This window comes from Anolis sagrei, chromosome Y (genome assembly GCF_037176765.1).
Source record: "Anolis sagrei isolate rAnoSag1 chromosome Y, rAnoSag1.mat, whole genome shotgun sequence".
Classification (NCBI taxonomy): Eukaryota; Metazoa; Chordata; class Lepidosauria; order Squamata; family Dactyloidae; genus Anolis; species Anolis sagrei.
The window spans coordinates 64,191,854-64,210,899 of record NC_090035.1 but is presented as its reverse complement, the minus strand read 5'-3'; the positions used below and the strand labels follow the sequence as shown (position 1 = coordinate 64,210,899).

General features: G+C 44.7%; 1 protein-coding gene across 1 annotated transcript; it reads right to left on the bottom strand.

Annotated features, from left to right (window-relative positions):
• Nucleotides 1–269: 269 nt before the first annotated feature.
• LOC137095295 (uncharacterized) lies at nucleotides 270–17,330 on the bottom strand. Its single transcript, XM_067461759.1, has 7 exons — nucleotides 17,232–17,330; nucleotides 11,794–12,672; nucleotides 8,320–9,428; nucleotides 6,070–6,187; nucleotides 4,069–4,689; nucleotides 2,585–2,745; nucleotides 270–621 (listed from the first exon to the last, which is right to left on the bottom strand). Exons 2-7 carry the CDS (start codon nucleotides 12,395–12,397, stop codon nucleotides 613–615), a joined length of 2,622 nt encoding a protein of 873 aa, XP_067317860.1. The 5' UTR covers nucleotides 12,398–12,672; nucleotides 17,232–17,330; the 3' UTR covers nucleotides 270–612.
• Between the last annotated feature and the right edge of the window lie 1,716 nt (nucleotides 17,331–19,046).

Here is a 19,046-nt window from a genome sequence, read left to right as displayed (position 1 = left end):
CTGGTTGGTGGTGGTGGTGGGTGGGGGGGGGGGGTTCTCTGGAGGCAGCTCAGCTGGCAGTATCCAGGCAACAAGAAGCGCGGGCTTGTTGCCGGCAAATAAGCAGCACTGCTGGGGCAGAGATAGAAAAACGCCGGACTTCTTTGGAAGCAGCAGCCATGTGGTTCAGGTTGCACTGGTCTCAATATAAAGTGAGGGAGCTGTGGTTCCGGAGCAAACCACCAAAGACTCCATCAGTGAGGCGGCAATCATGTATACAGTACACAAAATCATTCCCAGTAGCTTTATTTAGACCCAAGCAGGAAAGGGAAGAAACAGCTACTACTGTATAAAAAACAAACAAAATGTAGGGCTGGTTTAAAAATACAAGGTAATAATCAACATTTCTCATACATTGGGCATCCGCTCCGGAGTCCATTGGAATCTGAACAATTGACATGATGCACTATCAGGATGGGGAGGGGATCAATGTAGCAAGGGTAAGTTGTAAGTCTCAAACAACTAGGAACTGAGAGCAGTTTCCTTCTTTTAAAAATTAAGTCCTCATCCTAGTGTTGTCGATATTGCTGCTGAATTTATTGATGCTGGTCTATGTTCAGCCTGTGTGATGTCTCAGAAGTGCTAAAGAGAGGACAAAAAAATAGTAAACAAAAGGATTATAAATATTTTTTGCTAATTATGGGCTCTTGTTTACAGTATCTATTAGAAATACATACGGATATTTGGATCTACAAAGAATGTAAATGAGATATGCAGCAGCTCAGAATGGAAGTCAAGGTACCTTTTTTTCCTTTTTTTTTCTTTCTCTTTTTCTCTCTCTTCCCTCTATGTTTCCTACTTTGTTATCTCCCGATTGTTCTCCCACTTTCCATGTATAATAACAAAACATTTTCCCCCTTTTTTGGAATAATAAAATCTATTTTTAAAAAATTAGTAAACATGCAAGAATTTTGTATATACTTTGTTCTATTTAGGGAGTGAAGACAAAATAAATAAATAAAAGGAAACACAGTTAAAATGTTTTCTAGATGCAAACATCCTTTCCAGCAATTCTCTACTGTTTAAATAGGTTCCTTCAGTCCCACATAAGTAATCAACAGCAAGTATTCTGTGATTTGCCCCATAAAATCATGCTGGCTTGGAATGAGATGCAGTGAGACTTTGTTCATACATTCCCTCCACTTTCCTTCTCTGGTGCAGCTGTGGGAAAGAGTTCAGAAGCATTTCCTTCGACTTTTGCTTTCATGCAGCTTGTTGGTTTCACACTGGGTTGTTTCTCACAAACCACAGTTAAAGTTAACCGCAACAGATGGTTTAGCATGTTGTTTAAACACAGCCAGTTTTCTCACCTGCAAACTGGAATATTTTCTTGGGAATCCAACTTTATCCTGGACTTGTTCCCAAAAGAAATGTCTTCCTATACCCCCTGCAGAAGCCAAACAGTTTAAATAGCTCAATAGTGCTTATTAATTATAGTAAAGATCCAGAGCAATGGTTCCCAACCTTTGGGCCTCCAGGTGTTTTGGACTTCAACTCCCAGAATTCCCAGCCAGCTTACCAGCTGTGAGGAACTGTGGGAGCCGAAGTCCAAAACACCTGAAGACCCAAAGGTTGGGAACCACTGATCTAGAGCCTTCGTCCTCAACTATTGATAACATGTGGGCTTCCAGAAGTTGGACTACAACTATCATCTACCCAGCATAGCCAACTGTCAAAGATACAGGGACTTATCATAGAATCATAGAGTTGGAAGAGACCTCATGGGCCATCCAGTCCAACCCCCTGCCAAGAAGCAGGAATATTGCATTCAAATCACCCCTGACAGAGGGACATCCAGCCTCTGTTTAAAAGCTTCCAGAGAAGGAGCCTCCACCACACTCTGGGGCAGGGAGTTCCACTGCTGAACAGCTCTCACAGTCAGGAAGTTCTTCCTCATGTTCAGATGGAATCTCCTTTCTTGTAGTTTGAAGCCATTGTTCCGCATCCTAGTCCCCAGGGAAGCAGAAAACAAGCTTGCTCCCTCCTCCCTGTGGCTTCCTCTCACATATTTATACATGGCTATCATATCTCCTCTCAGCCTTCTCTTCTTCAGGCTAAACATGCCCAGCTCCTTAAGCCGCTCCTCATAGGGCTTGTTCTTCAGACCTTTGATCATTTTAGTTGCCCTCCTCTGGACACATTCCAGCTTGTCAATATCTCTCTTGAATTGTGGTGCCCAGAATTGGACACAATATTCCGACTTGTAATGCAACAATATCAAGATGACCACAAGCTCCTAATCACTATGAGAACCCAAGAGAAAACTGGGTTCGTTATCAGGTCATTCACAAGGTCTGAAAAATTCCACACTACCAGCTCTTATATAGACAGCTTCTCTGGAACGAGGCAGAAGCTGTAGATCCTGTCACTAAAAGTGGCAAACCAAGTATATATCCTTAATTTTGTACTCTCTCCTTTTGCCAGCCTGCAATGTGAAGAAACATGACAATATTCCTGTTTTTGAAAAAGGAAAAGTCATAGCTGAATAACACAGAGGGAAGAGTTTTCTTTATGCACAGGGGTAGAGAAAAAAATAAGTACTTACATTTCTGTCTCGCCATCCTGGCCTACTGGGAATTTCAGTGACATTCTGGGACGCACTAGTGTTGGGCAGGGATTTCCTGCTGCTGAGAATGTGCACAACAGTACCAAGGGCTTCTGACAAATCTTGTAAAGCTGTTCCACTCAGCCCATACAGTGTGGAAGCTACATAAATGTCAAAACAAACTTATTTAGGGTGCTGCTCAAATACTCAGATTCTTACATCCTGCCATCTTAATTAAGTTACTAATCTTTGTCTGATCCTTACATTTACCCCAGTTCCTGCATACTCCCCTTTATATTGTTGCAGTAGGTTTTGTTTTTGGGGTTTGTTTGTTTTTTGAGTCACTGTGATTTAAGTTTGGCAGTAAGACTCTGGACACCAGGTTTTGAATCACCCAATCAGCCAGAAGAACCCACAGAGGCCCCTTCTATACTGCCATAAGGTAAAGTTTTCCCCTTGACATTAAGTCTAGTTGTGTCCGACTCTGGGGGGTGGTGCTCCTCTCCATTTCTAAGGCAAAGAAGCAGTGTTGTCCATAGACACCTGCTAGGTCATGTGGCCAGCATGACTGCATGGAGTGCTGCTACCTTCTCACCAAAGCGGTACCTATTGATCTCTACTCACATTTGCATGTTTTTGAACAGCTAGGTTGGCAGAAGCTGGGGCTAACAGCAGGAGCTCACCCCATCCACAGATTCAAACTATCGAGCAGCAAATTCTGCAGCTTAGCAGTTTAACCTACTGTGCACCCAGGGCATATAGTTCAGGGCCACATAACCCACATTATCTGCTTTGAACTGGATTATACGAGTCTACACTGCCATATAATCAAGTTCAAAGCAGATCATCTGGATTTTATTTGGCAGTGCAGAAGGGGCCAGAGTGATCTTCGGCAAGTAACAATCTTTCAGCCTCAGAAGATGGCAAAGGCCTTAACATTGCCTAAACAATAACTGGTGTTATGGACTAAATTTGTAACTCTCTAGCTCTATTTATTATTTATGTATTTATTTTCTATATTTATACCCCGTCCTTCTCACCCTGAAGGTGAGTTCTACACAGACTATGGACTTGTCACATCATTCCACAATTATATTTTGGTTATTGGCTTGTGTTCATATTTTTCCTGCATCTTGTACTATGCTGCTTTCTGCATTTAGAACAGTTTGTTTATCTTTGCCTCCCATCTGCCTATTTTCTTTCACATCCTTGTTTAGGACCCACATCTTTGCAAAGCTTTTTTCAAATCATCTCAGTGATCTCACTCATCTTTGATTGTTCTTATTTTACATTAGATCTCAAGCTGAGTCACTTAGCATTGCCATTGTTCGCATGGCAAATACCTCACAATGTTTTAGGATTTATTTTTTTTCGTGTCAGGACCAACTTGAGAAACTACAAGTCGCTTCTGGTGTGAGAGAATTGGCCGTCTGCAACAAAAGGAGTTTAAATTGTGACTATTATATGATGAATACAGTAGTTACCTTGCGTTCGTCTGAGCTCTTCACGTACAGTATCCAACTCAGCCTTCAACATGGTGCATCTGGCACAAGATGGTAGCATGCTGGGATCAGATGGGCCATCATGTGTTATGTCACCACTGCCATTTCCGCTCCAGGGAGAATCCAGTAAAATGTCAATGCTGCCACTGAGTGATGGTCCATCAACCTCAGGAGACATGTGGCCATCATTTCCACGTTGAGAGCCAACCTTGTCAAAAACCAACCGAGAAGGCCCAAGCTCAGCTGGTCCCTTCTGCTCATTCAATGGCTTAGGCAAGAGTATTCCATTCAGAGCTTCTGAAACTCTGCCACTTCCATCTGTTTTGGCTCCTCCTTCAATCTGACTCTCTCCAGTGACAGAAGCATGACATCCTGGAACAGATCTCCCCCGAGCTTTTGCCTTCCCACCTTGCTTTCCTGGCACATAACGTGGCATTTGCTTTATTTTTTCACCCGCATCCATTGTCTCCGGCCCCTCTACATTATTAATCAGCTTCCTTTGCTTTGTCGCTGCCTCTTCGTGTTCTTCCTCCTGTTTGGGTACAATCCGTTCCCTTGGACCTGGTTTTGGCCTCTTCCTCAGCCGAAGGTGAGTTTCTGTACCTGAAGATGGAGAATAAGTTTATCTTGAGAGACCTGCCAAAATACAAAAATAACAGATGGGCATGTAGTTAAGGCCCTAAGGCTAGGAATCAGAAGATCTGGGTCCCTGGCCCACAGATATAGCACAACTCCACCCTTGACATTAAGTCTAGTGGTGTCTGACTCTGAGGGGTGGTGCTCTTCTCCACTTCTAAGCCGAAGAGCCGGCATCCATAGACGGCTTCAAGGTCATGTGGCCGACTACATGGAGCGCCATTATCTTCCTGCCAGAGCGGTACCTATTGATCTACTCACATTTGCATGTTTTCAAACTGCTAGGTTGGCAAAAGCTGGGGCTAATAGCGGGAGCTCACCCCGCTCCCCAGAATCGAACCACCGACCTTTTGGTCAGCAAGTTCAGCAGCTCAGCAGTTTAACCTGCTGCACCACCCGTGCTCCACTTTCTTACCTACCACCTTTTTGAAGATACAAATCGAGCATAAAAGATGTTTAATGATCTTTTTTTCATCTTAAAATTGTAAAACAAATTATTTACATTACAGCCCTCTTAATATGTGCTTTCTATGCTCTGATCCCACAATAGGTCCAGTCATCCCAGTGCAAAGAGGACAACATAAAATAATTTGAGGCTCCATATAAAATAATTTCTCATTTCCTAAACAGACATGATTGGCCGAACCACCAACATCCAAGTGGCAGTTAATGAAACAGGCCCAACCTATGAAAGATTATACTACAAACATCATCCTCTCATTCTCAGAGATACAAGATCCCTTTGCATTCATGTCCATAATAGAGGTAAAGGTTTCCCTCTGACATTAAGTCTAGTCATGTCTGACTCTGGGGCGTGGTGCTCATCTCCATTTCTAAGCCAAAGAGCTGGCGTTGTCCGTAGACACCTCCAAGGTCATGTGGCCGGTATGACTGCATGGAGCGCCGTTACCTTCCTGCTGGAGCGGTACCTATTGACCTACTCACATTGCATGTTTTTGAACTGCTAGGTTGGCAGAAGCTGGGACTAACAGCGGCAGCTCACCCCGCTCTATGGACTGGAACCTGCAACCTTTCAGTCAACAAGTTTAGCAGCTCAGTGGTTTAACCCACTGTGCCACTGTGGGCTCCATGTCCATATTCGCCTGAGAAATTAGTCCCTCATAGTATGAAGAGCACAAAGGAGATAATGGTATCATATAATTCAATTTAGAGACTGTATGGCTTGAAGATAAAACCAGACCTGAGTAGATGAAAAACTGAAGTTCACAGGAATAATTGCATCCGCTTTCCAAATGAAGACTACAGCAAGTGAACCTGAAAAGATCAAGGATGAGGTCTCATCTATCAAATTAAACCCTTAACGCAGTCGAACAAACAAATCCTTACCATGAGAGTCAACCCTCCTAGGCTTCTCTTGATTGTCTTTGATGCAGGATTGTCTCTGATTCTCATCCAGTTCTTCATGGGAGGGATCTGTTACTATGTCATCAGATGCCATTCGTGTCTAGAACCATAAGAACAACACACCTGTATTCAGTGCTTGCAGCTCCCCTTTTCAGCAGAAATGGGTGAAGAGCAGATCAAATTGTCAGAAATATTGAAAATTAGCTAGGTATTTTTAATTACAAAAATGTGAGTCAAGAACTGAAAATTAAATGAATGCAATGATTCAGCAAAAAAGAAAAAACTGTTCTATATAAACAGGTGTTCCTATAGCTTAGTAGCCATCAGTTTGAGGTAAACCTCAGTGGGAGAATAGATCTCCGTGGGAGAAAGACCTCAGAGTGTTAGGTAGGCCTCATTATAAGAAGGCCTCATGTGTGAAGCTCCACTGTGAAGGTTGAACTTTGTGTTATGGAAACCTTGTTTTTGTAAATAGTGCAACCATATTATTTTGCTCTAAAGAAAAGCCTCCTATGGAAGAGATAACATTGGTCTGTGAGTTGTTGTTTCTTTATCACTTTGGGTTACTAGTACTGGGTCACGCTGCTGCTAATAAGTTACTCTGCTGTGCATTTATGAAGAGAGTCTTTTGGTAAGAAACGCAGTCGCCCAACACAAATGTGGTTGGACTGCAACTCCTAGCACTCCTCACTAATGGTTATTCTGGTTAGGGGTGATGAAAGCTTCTAACCGACAACACCTGGAGGGCTGCACTTTGCTCACCCCTTCTGCATGCATCAAAAATGCAGAAGATGTGATCCAAACCTATTTTTTGTCATTAGGGATCAGAAATTCCAAATCAGCTCATTATAAGTGACCTGGAAAGACCCCTTTGAATCTTTTAACAAGAAGACAAGAAAGTGCATCTATACTAGTGGTTCCCAACCTGTAGGTCCCCAGGTGTTTTGGCCTACAACTCCCAGAAATCCCAGCCAGTTTACCAGCTCTTAGTTGATAAATTGGGAGTTGAAGGCCTAAACATCTGGGGACCTACAGACTGAGAGCCACTGGTTCATTTCCAAGCACAATTCAACGTGCTAGTCCTGACCTATAAAGCTCTATATGGTTCCAGCCCAGCTTACCTGTCCAAACGCATCTCCCTCTACGTCCCGCCTCGCAGTTTAAGAGCGTCTAGGGAAGCCCTGCTCTTGGTCTCACCAGCGTCACAAGTGCGCTTGGCAGGGATGAGGGACAGGGCCTTCTCGGCAGTGGCCCCACGCCTATGGAACTCACTCCCCAGCGAGATCAGGTCGGCGTCTTACCTCCTTCCTTTTAGGAAGAAGGTTAAATCATGGTTCTGGGACCAGGCCTTTGGACAGCAAGCATGGCAGCACTTTGGATCAGACTGGAATTGGCTATATGAATTGTTGACAATGTTTCAATGGGATATTAATCTGTTTTATCTTGATGTTTTATTCACTGTTTTAAATTGATGTTTTATTTGTTATAGTGTTTTATCTTGTGGCATCGAATTGCTGTTGATGGAAGCCTCCCTGAGTCGCCCCTCGGAGGTTGAGAAGGGCGGGTTAGAAATGTTTGAAATAAATAAATAAATAAATAAATATGCAGTTTGTCACCACTTTAACGGCCATGGATCAATGCTATGGAATCTTGGCAGTTGTAGTTGGGTGAAAATACTTGCACTCTTTGGCAAAGAAGGCTAAAGACTATAAAACTACAATTCCCATGATTCCATAGCATTGAGCCATGGCAGTTAACGTGGTATTAAACTGCATTAATTCTGCAGTGTAAATACACCTAGAGTATTGTCGAAGGCTTTCATGGCTGGAATCACTGGGTTGTTGTAGGTTTTTTTGGGTTATATGGCAATGTTCTAGAGGCATTCTCTCCTGACGTTTCACCTGCATCTATGGCAAGCATCCTCAGAGGTAGTAAGGTCTGTTGGAACTAGGAAAATGGGTTTATATACCTGTGGAATGACCAGGGTGGGACAAAGAACTCTTGTCTGCTGGAGCTAGGTGTGAATGTTTCAACTGACCACCTTGATTAGCATTTGATGGCCTGGCAGTGCCTGGGGCAATCTTTTGTTGAGAGGTGATTAGATGTCGTATATTCTACAATGCTTCTGATTTCTAAGATTTCATCTGGAGTGTTTTGGTCAAACAGAAAGATTTCCGGTTTCATATTTCCTCCCACCTACTTCCAGACAAATTCCTTTGACAGTGATCTTACCCGATCCCGCTGCCTCTTTGACTCAAAGTGAAGCTGGAACCTTTCTGCTAGAGCCACAGCCTCCTTGCCATTTTCCGGCTGACATTCACGAACCAAGGTCTGAATCTCCTCCGGGAGAATGTTCAAAAACTGCTCCACAACCAGAAGTTCCATGATCTGCTCTTTGGTATGAACCTCTGGCCGTAGCCATTGGTGGGAAAGGCGCCACAAGCCCCTGTAGACCTCTTGAGGTCCCTCTGCATCCTGGTAGCGGAACTGCCTGAAACTGTGGCGTTGGGTCTCTAAGTCTGCGTCTGTTTCTAATGTTTTAGTGCCACAGAGTTGCTGGGCTTTGCTGTGAAGTTGGTCTTTCTTTTCCAGTGCTGGATTTTGGTAAGACTCATGTAATGGATTCATAACAGAGAGATGTGCCTCTGGATTATCACTTTTCCCAATTGTTCCTATGTGCCCTGCACCAGGAAACTGCCTCGAGCCTGTTGGCAATTCTTGGCATTGGTCTCCAGGAGACTGCTGAGACAGTAGCCACCTCAGTATCTCTTCAGCAGTCCAGTACTGCACGTCGGGGGGCACCTTCACTGTTCCTCCTAGTGCTTCCTTCACTGCAAGTCTAGTCAAGGCCTTCCCTGATCCTTCAGCTTGCACTATCTGTTCTAGTAAGGCCTGTAGCTGTGAGCCAGGACCTGGAGTTGTTGTTGTTCCTGCTCCAGTCTTTGCAGGCACCTGGTAGGTTTGCAGAACATTGGTGCAAGCAGTAGAGGTAGGACTGGGAGGAGGTCGCTGAGTGAGGGCTTGGATAAGCTCAGTTTGTTTCTGGAAAAGCTTCTCAAAGAGCTGGGCTTGGAACTCTCTATCCTCACGGCGCATATCTTTATCGTGCTGAATGAACTCTGCTAAACTTTGCTTCTCCTCTGCCTGACTGGCAACCTGTCTCTGCATTTTCTGCAGCTCCAGCTGATGTGAATGGCCATATTTCTGGGGCTGTCCCCTTTGGTAGCTGGACTGCCCATCCCCCTGAGCTTTTTGCTTCCGGGTTCGAAGATGGGGGCGTTGATCAAGCATAGAGATGAGATGTCTTGGTGCAGGTTCTATCACTATCGGAGAGGAGGCATCTATAAGGAAGGCAATGAAAACACAGTGAGTAGTCAGAATAAGGTAAGTGATGGTACACAAAAGGTATCAAATAAGAACTCAGCAGACAAGTCGGATTTAATTTGTGTGTGTGTGTGTCAGGAGCTTCTTACCGGGACTGTGGTGCAGCTGGCTGGGAGTCAGCTGCATTAAGATCATTACTGACCAAAAGGTCATGAGTTCGAAGCCAGCCAGGGTCGGAGTGAGCTCCCGACCAAAACTGTGTAGCTTGTTGTCAACCTTTGCAGCCCGAAAGACAGTTGCATCTGTCAAGTAGGAAAAATTAGGTACCACTCTGTGGGGAGGCTAATTTAACTGATTTATGAGGCCATAAAATCTCCAGGAAGTATGCAAAGAATGAGGAAGCGACAGCTCCCCTGGTGGCCAGAAGCTGGAATGTTAAATAGCCTCTGAGTGTCTGTCTATATATGTTCTGTGTCTATGGCATTGAATTTTTGCCATGTATATGCATTGTAATCCGCCCTGAGACCCCTGCGGGGTGAGAAGGGCGGAATATAAATACTGTAAATAAGTAAATCTTACAATGGAAGAAATATGGTATTTATAAAGTTCAGAAGGCAAACAGATCAATGAAGGATTTTACATAACAGTACCTACAGGAGACTTTTTTAATGTCAGGAGCGACTTCAGAAACTGCAAGTTGTTTCTGGTATGAGAGAATTGGCCGTCTGCAAGAACATTACCCAAGGGACGTCTGGATGTTTTACCATCCTGTGGGAGGCTTCTCTCATGTCACCACATGAGAAGCTGGATCTGACAGACGAGAGCTGACCCCGCTCCCCGGATTTGAACCATCAATCTTTCGGTCAGCAGTCCTGCCGACACAAGGGTTTAACCCATTGCGCCACTGGGGCTCCTAGTCCGATCTATATGGACTGACAATTGACTCAGACTTCAGGGAAAGCAACCTGGTATGTTCCTCAAGAATTAAAATCACATCAGAATTCAAGTAAGAGAGGATACTGGACTGTTGGTAACTTTTTGCTGCAATTATATATTAGTATATATTGGGCAGGGGTGATTTTGTCTTTAGAATTAATTTTATAAGGTATATTCATGTTGTTGATTTCATCTGCATAGCCAAGAAAGTCAAAAAGTAGATCAAAATATTTGCTAGATTATCAGCCCTCAGTGGCATAGTGGGTTAAACTGCTGAGTTACTGAACTTGCTGATTGAAAGGTTGGCGGTTTGAATCCAGGGAGTGGGTGAGCTCCCGCTTTTAGCCCCAGCTTCTGCCAACCTAGCAGTTCAAAAACATGCAAATGTGAATAGATCAATAGGTACTGCTCCAAAGGGAATGTAACAGTGCTGCAGTCATGCTGGCCACATGACCTTGGAGGCATCTAAGGACAACACCGGCTCTTCGGCTTAGAAATAGAAATGAGCACCACCCCCAGAGTCGGACTCAACTAGACTTAATGTCAAGGGAAAACCTTTATCTTCTCCATCAGGTGATTTGCAAAAGGTCAGTTGAAGGGACCTAATTCCCTGTTTAAAAATAGTAAAGTTTTTGGGTAGATATGTATTGTTCTAAATCAGAATGCTCAAGCAAGGAAGTGAGTGGGTGGGCTTCACAATTAGATTTTTGAGCAAAGGATTAAAGGCTGCTGTTGTATAGAAGATGCCTTCTTCTTTGGGTAGAATTTTTTTTTCAAGCAAGGCCAACATGTTAGGACTGTTTGATTATCAGACAATGAAAACAGATTTTGTAAAAGGCATTAAGGATTTGGACAAAAGGATTAGGACAAAAATATCTGACCTTCAAGATATCTAGGGAGTTTTCTCAGCAGACCTGGGGAGGATCCAGTGCTTGAGATATATATGGTAACTGAAATATTGGGAAATGCTCAGGAGCTTTGAAAATGTTCAAACACAACCATTATTTCAAAATGAGAAGAACTCAGTACATCAGCCCCTTCTGATCTTTCTTTCAGCAGTGGTTCTTACACAGGTAAAGGTAAAGGTTTGTCCTTGACATTAAGTCTAGTCGAATATGGCTCTGGGGGTGGTGCTTATCTCCATTTCTAAGCAGAAGAGCCGGCGTTGTCCATAGACACCTCCAAGGTCATGTGGCTGGCATGACTGCATGGAGTGCCATTACCTTCTCGCCATGGGAGTACCTTTTGATCTATTCACATTTGCATGTTTTCGAACTGCTAGGTTGGCAGAAGCTGGTGCTAACAGTGGGAGCTCACCCTGCTCCCTGGATTCAAACCGCCAACCTTTTGGTCAGCAAGTTCAGCAGCAGCTCAGCAGTCTAACCTGCTGCACCATTAAGGGGCCCTGTTGACATAAACGTAGGCAAAATGAAGAAGGGTGCTTACCAAGCTCAGGTGATATTTCATCTTCTGATTCCTCTTCCTTCACCTGAACTGGAATGACTTGGATCTCACTAAAGGCATCCTGAGACTCTGCCTGGACGAAGCTGAATTCATCAGTCCCTTGACTTTCAGAGGCAGCAGTCGGTGGTAACCAGTGCCCAGAAGCTTGAGGACCCCAACGCTCAGAGATGCTGGACTGGGCTCCCCAGGGCTCAGATAGAGAGAGGACTTCCTGTCTGTCTGCACTGATGCTGGACCCCTCACCAACCTCTGAAGGAAAACCTGGCCTGCAATTTATATACTGTGTCATAATCTGGTCAATCTCATCATAGAATGGACACTTGATGGGTGGCCGCCCCACTAAGTTATTTTCTTTAGCTTTGCGATAGGCCACTTTCAGGCCTTTCATTTTCTCTCGGCACTGGTCCCCAGTTCGATAAATGCCCATTTCCGCAAGGCGTTGAGAAATGCCATCATAGACAGCACGGTTTCTCCCATGAGAGCTCAGATCATGAGTGACCGCTGCCTCAGTCCAGAGGGCAAGTAGCACCTTGATGTGCTCTGCCGGCCAGCTGGCAGCCCGCTCTTGTGGCCTATCACGCCTCATTGTTGTCAAAGATAACCGGAAGATGTATTTCAGTAGACGTTTATGCACCAGAGGAAAGGCTCACAGGAGTCCGAGCACCAGTGACCCATATGCAAGAGAAGGAAATGTAAATGTGATGCGAGTCGAGGTTCTCTGATGCATCTGACCCAGTTCCATACACCATCTGTACGAGCCTTCAAAACCAGGTGTCTGCACAGCCAGAAAATATCTACATCTTTCCATTCATGCAGTAGAGGATTCAGAAGAGGCAGTTTCCAAGCTCATAGGAATGTTTCCTATAGGGGGAAAAGTTGATTTTACAAAGACTAGTGTTAAATCCAGAAAACAATCTTTCATATATACCCATTTTCTGGAAGTTAAAACCACAGATACCTTCTAAATCAACATTATCCTTTCAATTAAACCAAAAGGATACTGATGTTTCTAATAAGTGATTTTAAAACCCTGGATGCGCAGCTGGATCAAACTATGACACTGATGGGTTGCTGTGAGTTTTCCGGGCTGTATGACCATGTTCCAGAAGCATTCTCTCCTGACATTTCATCTGCATCTATGGCCGGCATCCTCAGAGGTTGTTGAGGTCTGTTGGAAACTAGGCAAGTGAGGTTTATATTTCTGTGGAATATCCACGGTGAGAGAAAGAACTCTTGTCTGTTTGAAGCAGGTGTGAATGTTGCAATTGACCATGGTGATTAGCATTTAATGTCCTTGCAGCTTCAAAGCCTGGCTGATTGCTGCTTGGGGGATCCTTTGTTGGGAGGTGTTATCTGGAATTTCCCTGCTTTTTGAATGTTGCTGTCCTGATTTTAGAGTTTTTTTTAATACTGGTAGCCAGATTTTGCTCATTTTCATGGTTTTCACCTTTCTGTTGAAATTGTCCACATGCTTGTGGATTTCAATGGCTTCTCTGCGTAGTCTGTTATGGTAATTGTTATATACCCTTCCACACAATCACATAACCCAGAATATCAAGTCAGAGTGTAATAGAGTGCAAGACGGTAGATATACACTGCCATATAATGTAGTTTTTGAATGTAGGCGAACTGCTTTGAACTGGCTTAAGCAGCTGAGGGGGGAAAGGGAAGAGCCTGAGGCTGTTAGGAACTTAGAAGGCCCAAGTTGGCCCATGTCTGATCTACACTGCCATATACAATCCAGTTCATCTGCATTCAGAAACTGGATTATATAGTGGTGCGAATGGGGCCTGAATCTGATGGGATCAAGTCATAGCATCCCGAATAGATTACTGCAATGCACTCTAAGCGGGGTTGCCTTTGAAGACTGTTCGGATGCTCCAACTAGTCCAACAGGCGGGAGCCAGATTACTTACAGGAGCGACATACAGGAAGCATACCACCCCACTGATGTGTTAGCTCCACTGGCTGCTGGTCCATTTCCGAGCACAATTCAAAGCCCTATATGGTTCCAGCCCAGCTTACTTGTCCAAACATATCTCCCTCTACGTTCCGTCTCGGACTTTAAGATCGTCCAGGGAGCCCTGCTCTCGGTCGCCTTCTTCGCAAACACATTTGGTGGGGATGAGAGACAGGACCTTCTGTGGTGACCCCTTGCCTGTGGAACACCCTTCCCAGTGAGATTAGGTCAGCTCCATCCTTCCTCTCCTTCAGGAAGAAGCTAAAATCCTGGTTCTGGGGCCAGGCACTTGGGGAGCAGGTTTGATAGCAATTGCAACGTTTACATGAACTGACAATGGACAGGCTCTGACAAAGTTCTGGTCCGGTTTACCTATCTAAACGTATCTCTCCTTATGAACCATCTAGGACTTTAAGATCATCTGGGGAGGCCCTGCTCTCAATCCCGCCTTCCTCGCAGATGCGTTTGGTGGGGACGAGAGACAGGGCCTTCTCAGTGGTGGCCCCTCGACTATGGAACACCCTCCCCAGGGATGTAAGATTGGCTCCCTCCCTTCTAACATTCCACAAAATGGTTAAGACCTGGCTCTTCGAGCAAGCTTTTTCTACTAGAGCATAATTAGACGTAAACAAATATATGGAATGACTGACAATGCAACTGGACAATGATTTTAGTAAGGAGACGCCGAAGGATCTTGTTTTTACAGATATATTTGCTTTTTATGTTACATTTAAATGTTGAATTGTTTTTATAATTGTTTTAACTGTATTTTGATATTTGTCATGGCATTCAATTGCTGCTGAATGTGAACTGCCTTGAGTCGCCTCTGGCTGAAAAAGGCAGTATACAAATGCGGTATATAAATAAAATAAATAAAGTCTTTGGACGCTGAATTGGATTGGATTTGGCTGCTAATAATGTTTTTAAATGGATTTTAACTTAATGGTTTTATTTAATGTGTAATTTTAATAATAATAATAATAATAATAATAATAATAGTTTTTATTCCACCAATTCCATCATTTTCAAATTACATTAAAAGAGGGGGAACAATTGGGTTGATAGAAAAGCAGGAAGGGAAGAAAGAAGAAAAAGAGAAAAAGAAAAAAAGGGAAAAGAGGGAAATTAATGGGGGGAAGGTGTGGAGGGGAGGTAAAGCTTAGAAGTACTTCCAGTTCGATCTGCAGGGAGATAGTTTTTCAAATAGTTCCTCCTATGTGATTTACTAACTAGCAGTGTGTGTGTGTGTGGTTTTTTTATTTTATTTTTCCCTCTTTAACCTAAATTTGTAACTTCATTTCTTCCTGCAAATATCTTCTTAGTGGTTTCCAATTGGTTTGGTACCTTTTGTTTGTATTTTCCAATAAACGCGATAATTTATCCATATTCATATATTCTATTATTTTTTCTAGCCAGTCTTCAATTAGAGGATGATCTTTTGCTTTCCATTTCTGGGCTACTATTATTCTTGCCACTGCCGACAAATAAAACAAAATTTTTTCATCATTTTTTCCTAGTTCAAAATTGGTTATATTCAATAGATAGTATTCCGGTTTCATGTCAAATTTCACCTTAATAATTTTTTGAGTGTGTTTGTATATTGTTGATATGTTATTTTGTGTGTTGTTGATATATGAATATCATCGCTTACACTTGAGGCTCAGGCGTCGGCGGTGTCTGGGAGGGCTTTCGCACAATTAAGACTCGTGCGCCAACTGCAACCGTACCTCGCGAAGGCTGATCTGGCCGGAGTGGTCCATGCCTTGGTCACCTCTAGGGTGGATTACTGTAATGCGCTCTATGTGGGGCTGCCCTTGAAAACGGCTCAGAAATTCCAACTGGTCCAACGAGCAGCAGCCAGGATGTTAACTGGCGCTCCTTACAGAGAGAGGTCAACCCTCCTGTTCAAGGAGCTCCACTGGCTGCCGTTTATCTTCCAAGCCCAATTTAAGGTGCAGGTGCTTACCTACAAAGCCCTGAATGGTTTGGGACCAGCCTACCTGCGTGATCGTATCTCCATCTACGAACCCACGCACTCCCTTCGTTCATCTGGAGAAGCCCTGCTCGTGATCCCACCTGCGTCACAGGCGCATTTGGTGGGGACACGAGACAGGGCTTTTTCCGTGGTTGCCCCCCGACTCTGGAATACCCTCCCCAAAGATCTCAGACAGGCCCCTACATTGGCAGTCTTCAGAAAGAACTTGAAGACCTGGCTGTTCCGATGTGCCTTCCCTGAATAGGAAACCTCCAATACCAAGTCCCATAAGCACTTTATTAAAGCTAAGACCGCTGCACACCACACACTGCACTTGCCCATAAGCCTCATATTCCACCCGTCACATCAGTAACTCTTTTAACTCTTGTACCCTTACTCTGGCCCGGCCCAGTTTTATCGTGTCTTAGTGGATTGTTCATTGTTTGTTGTTGTTTAGATTGCTTTAATTGTTTTTAATTTGCCTAGGTTTTGTATTATTGTATTGTGTGTTGAGGCCTCGGCCTTTGTAAGCCGCATCAAGTCCTTCGGGAGATGCTAGCGGGGTACAAATAAAGTTTAATAATAATAAATAATAATAATAATAATAATAAATATATTATTTTGTGTATTGTTGATATATGAATATTTCTTGATTGTTTTACAGCTCCACCATAAATGAAAGTGAGTGCCCACTTCCCTACCACATTTCCAACATTGGTTGTTATATTTTTTTATAAAAATTTTGCTAATTGAAGAGGAGTTAGATACCAGCAGTAGAATATTTTGTACCAGCCTTCAACTATGTTAGTGGCTCTTGTATATCTTAATTTGGTCATCCAGACGTGTTCCCATTCCTTTAATGTGTCATGTTGTGATATATTGTGTATGTATTCTGTATGTGTTGGCATCAAATTGTTGTTGATGTAAGCCGCCCTGAGTCCCTCTTGAGAAGGACGGGGTACAAATGTTGGAAATAAATAATAGCAGGCTAGGCTTTGGTTGGACCTAAGACACATCTTCTTTGAGAACAGGACAGTCTGACAATGGGATGAGGCCCTTCCCCATTGCTAGAGCCCTTCCAGCAGAAGCCAGGCAGCCATGTATTGCCAATCTATGTCCTTCCTTCCTCCCCAATTGGGATACCAATGCCATCACATTATTTCTATAGGGAATGTCCAAAAAAAAAGAGCAAGGGCATGTTGTATATGTGGAATTCCTACCTTCTCACACCTCTCTTATTAACCTTTTCCAAGGGTGCCTTTATTCCCCAAGCAAAAGGGCCTGGGAAGGAAAATGGGGGGGGGGGGGTGATGCTCTTGGGTGAAGGGCAAAACGGGCACCGCCACTCCCTCTGCGGAAAAGGAGCCTTGAGGCCCAGCAGTCCATCTCCTTCTCCCCCTCCCCATCCATTGAGCGCCCCCTAAGGCCAACGCCCGCCCCCCAAAAGACAATCCCAGACCCAGACAGACAGACAGACCCACCTACCTGCTTGTTTAAAGACCCACCATCAAGGGAGGAGTCACTTAGGCCTCGAACCCGTCCAGCAGCCAATCGGAGATGCCAACGAGCTTGCTCTGGGCGCACGACTGGCTCCTCTACTTGTCACTCAAAAGGAAAAGAAGGGGCGGGTCTCTGGGTGGAATTCTTTCTCTGCGGGCGATCCATTTTAATCGGAGGCGAACCGGGGGTGGGAGTGGCTGAGCGGCCCTGTCAATCAAAAGGGGGCGGGGAAAAGTGTTGCTTTGTTGTCATTGAGCTAAAGGGGAGGATGAAGGCCCCAATCCCAGATTATCTGCTTTGAAGTGGATTATATAGCAGTGTAGAGCAGGCATGGAAAAACTTTGGCCCTCCAGGTGTTTTGGACTTCAACTCCCACAATTCCTAACAGACTCAGGCCCTTTCCTTTCCCCCCTCAGCCGCTTAAGCGAAAAGTAAAGGGCCTGAAGCTGTTAGGAATTGTGGGAGTTGAAGTCCAAAAGGACATGAGGCTTCCAAAAGGGCCCGAGGCTGTTAGGGATTGTGGGAGTTGAAGTCCAAAAGGGCCTGAGGCTGCCAAAAGGGCCTGAGGCTGTTAGGAATGGTGGGAGTTGAAGTCCAAAAGGGCCCGAGGCTGCCAAAAGGGCCTTAGGCTGTTAGGAATTGTGAGAGTTGAAGTCCAAAAGGGCCCGAGACTGTTAGGAATGGTGGGAGTTGAAGTCCAAAAGGGCCCGAGGCTGCCAAAAGGGCCTTAGGCTGTTAGGAATTGTGAGAGTTGAAGTCCAAAAGGGCCCGAGGCTGTTAGGAATGGTGGGAGTTGAAGTCCAAGAGGGCCCGAGGCTGCCAAAAGGGCCCGAGGCTGTTAGGAATGGTGGGAGTTGAAGTCCAAAAGGGCCCAAGGCTGTTAGGAATGGTGGGAGTTGAAGTCCAAAAGGGCCCGAGGCTGCCAAAAGGGCCTTAGGCTGTTAGGAATTGTGAGAGTTGAAGTCCAAAAGGGCCCGAGGCTGTTAGGAATGGTGGGAGTCGAAGTCCAAAAGGGCCCGAGGCTGCCAAAAGGGCCCGAAGCTGTTAGGAATGGTGGGAGTTGAAGTCCAAAAGGGCCCGAGGCTGCCAAAAGGGCCCGAGGCTGTTAGGAATGGTGGGAGTTGAAGTCCAAAAGGGCCCAAGGCTGTTAGGAATGGTGGGAGTTGAAGTCCAAAAGGGCCCGAGGCTGCCAAAAGGGCCTTAGGCTGTTAGGAATTGTGAGAGTTGAAGTCCAAAAGAGCCCGAGGCTGTTAGGAATGGTGGGAGTTGAAGTCCAAAAGGGCCCGAGGCTGCCAAAAGGGCCCGAGGCTGTTAGGAATGGTGGGAGTTGAAGTCCAAAAGGGCCCAAGGCTGTTAGGAATGGTGGGAGTTGAAGTCCAAAAGGACCCGAGGCTGCCAAAAGGGCCTTAGGCTGTTAGGAATTGTGAGAGTTGAAGTCCAAAAGGGCCCGAGGCTGTTAGGAATGGTGGGAGTTGAAGTCCAAAAGGGCCTGAGACTGCCAAAAGGGCCTGAGGCTGTTAGGAATTGTGGGAGTCAAAGTCCAAAGGGGTCAGAGGCTGTTAGAAATGGTGGAAGTTGGTCCAAAAGGGCTTCAGGGTGTTAGGAATGGTGGGAGTTGAAGTCCAAAACACCTGGAGGGCCAAAGTTTGCCCATGCATTCTGTAGACTCATATAATCCACTTCAAAGCAGATAATGTGTGTTGTCTGCTTCTGGATTACATGGCAGTGTAGAAAGGGCCTAAGGGCCTCCTTTTGTCCTCCTAGTTGAGGAGTATAATATAGAGAGTGCATCTACACTGT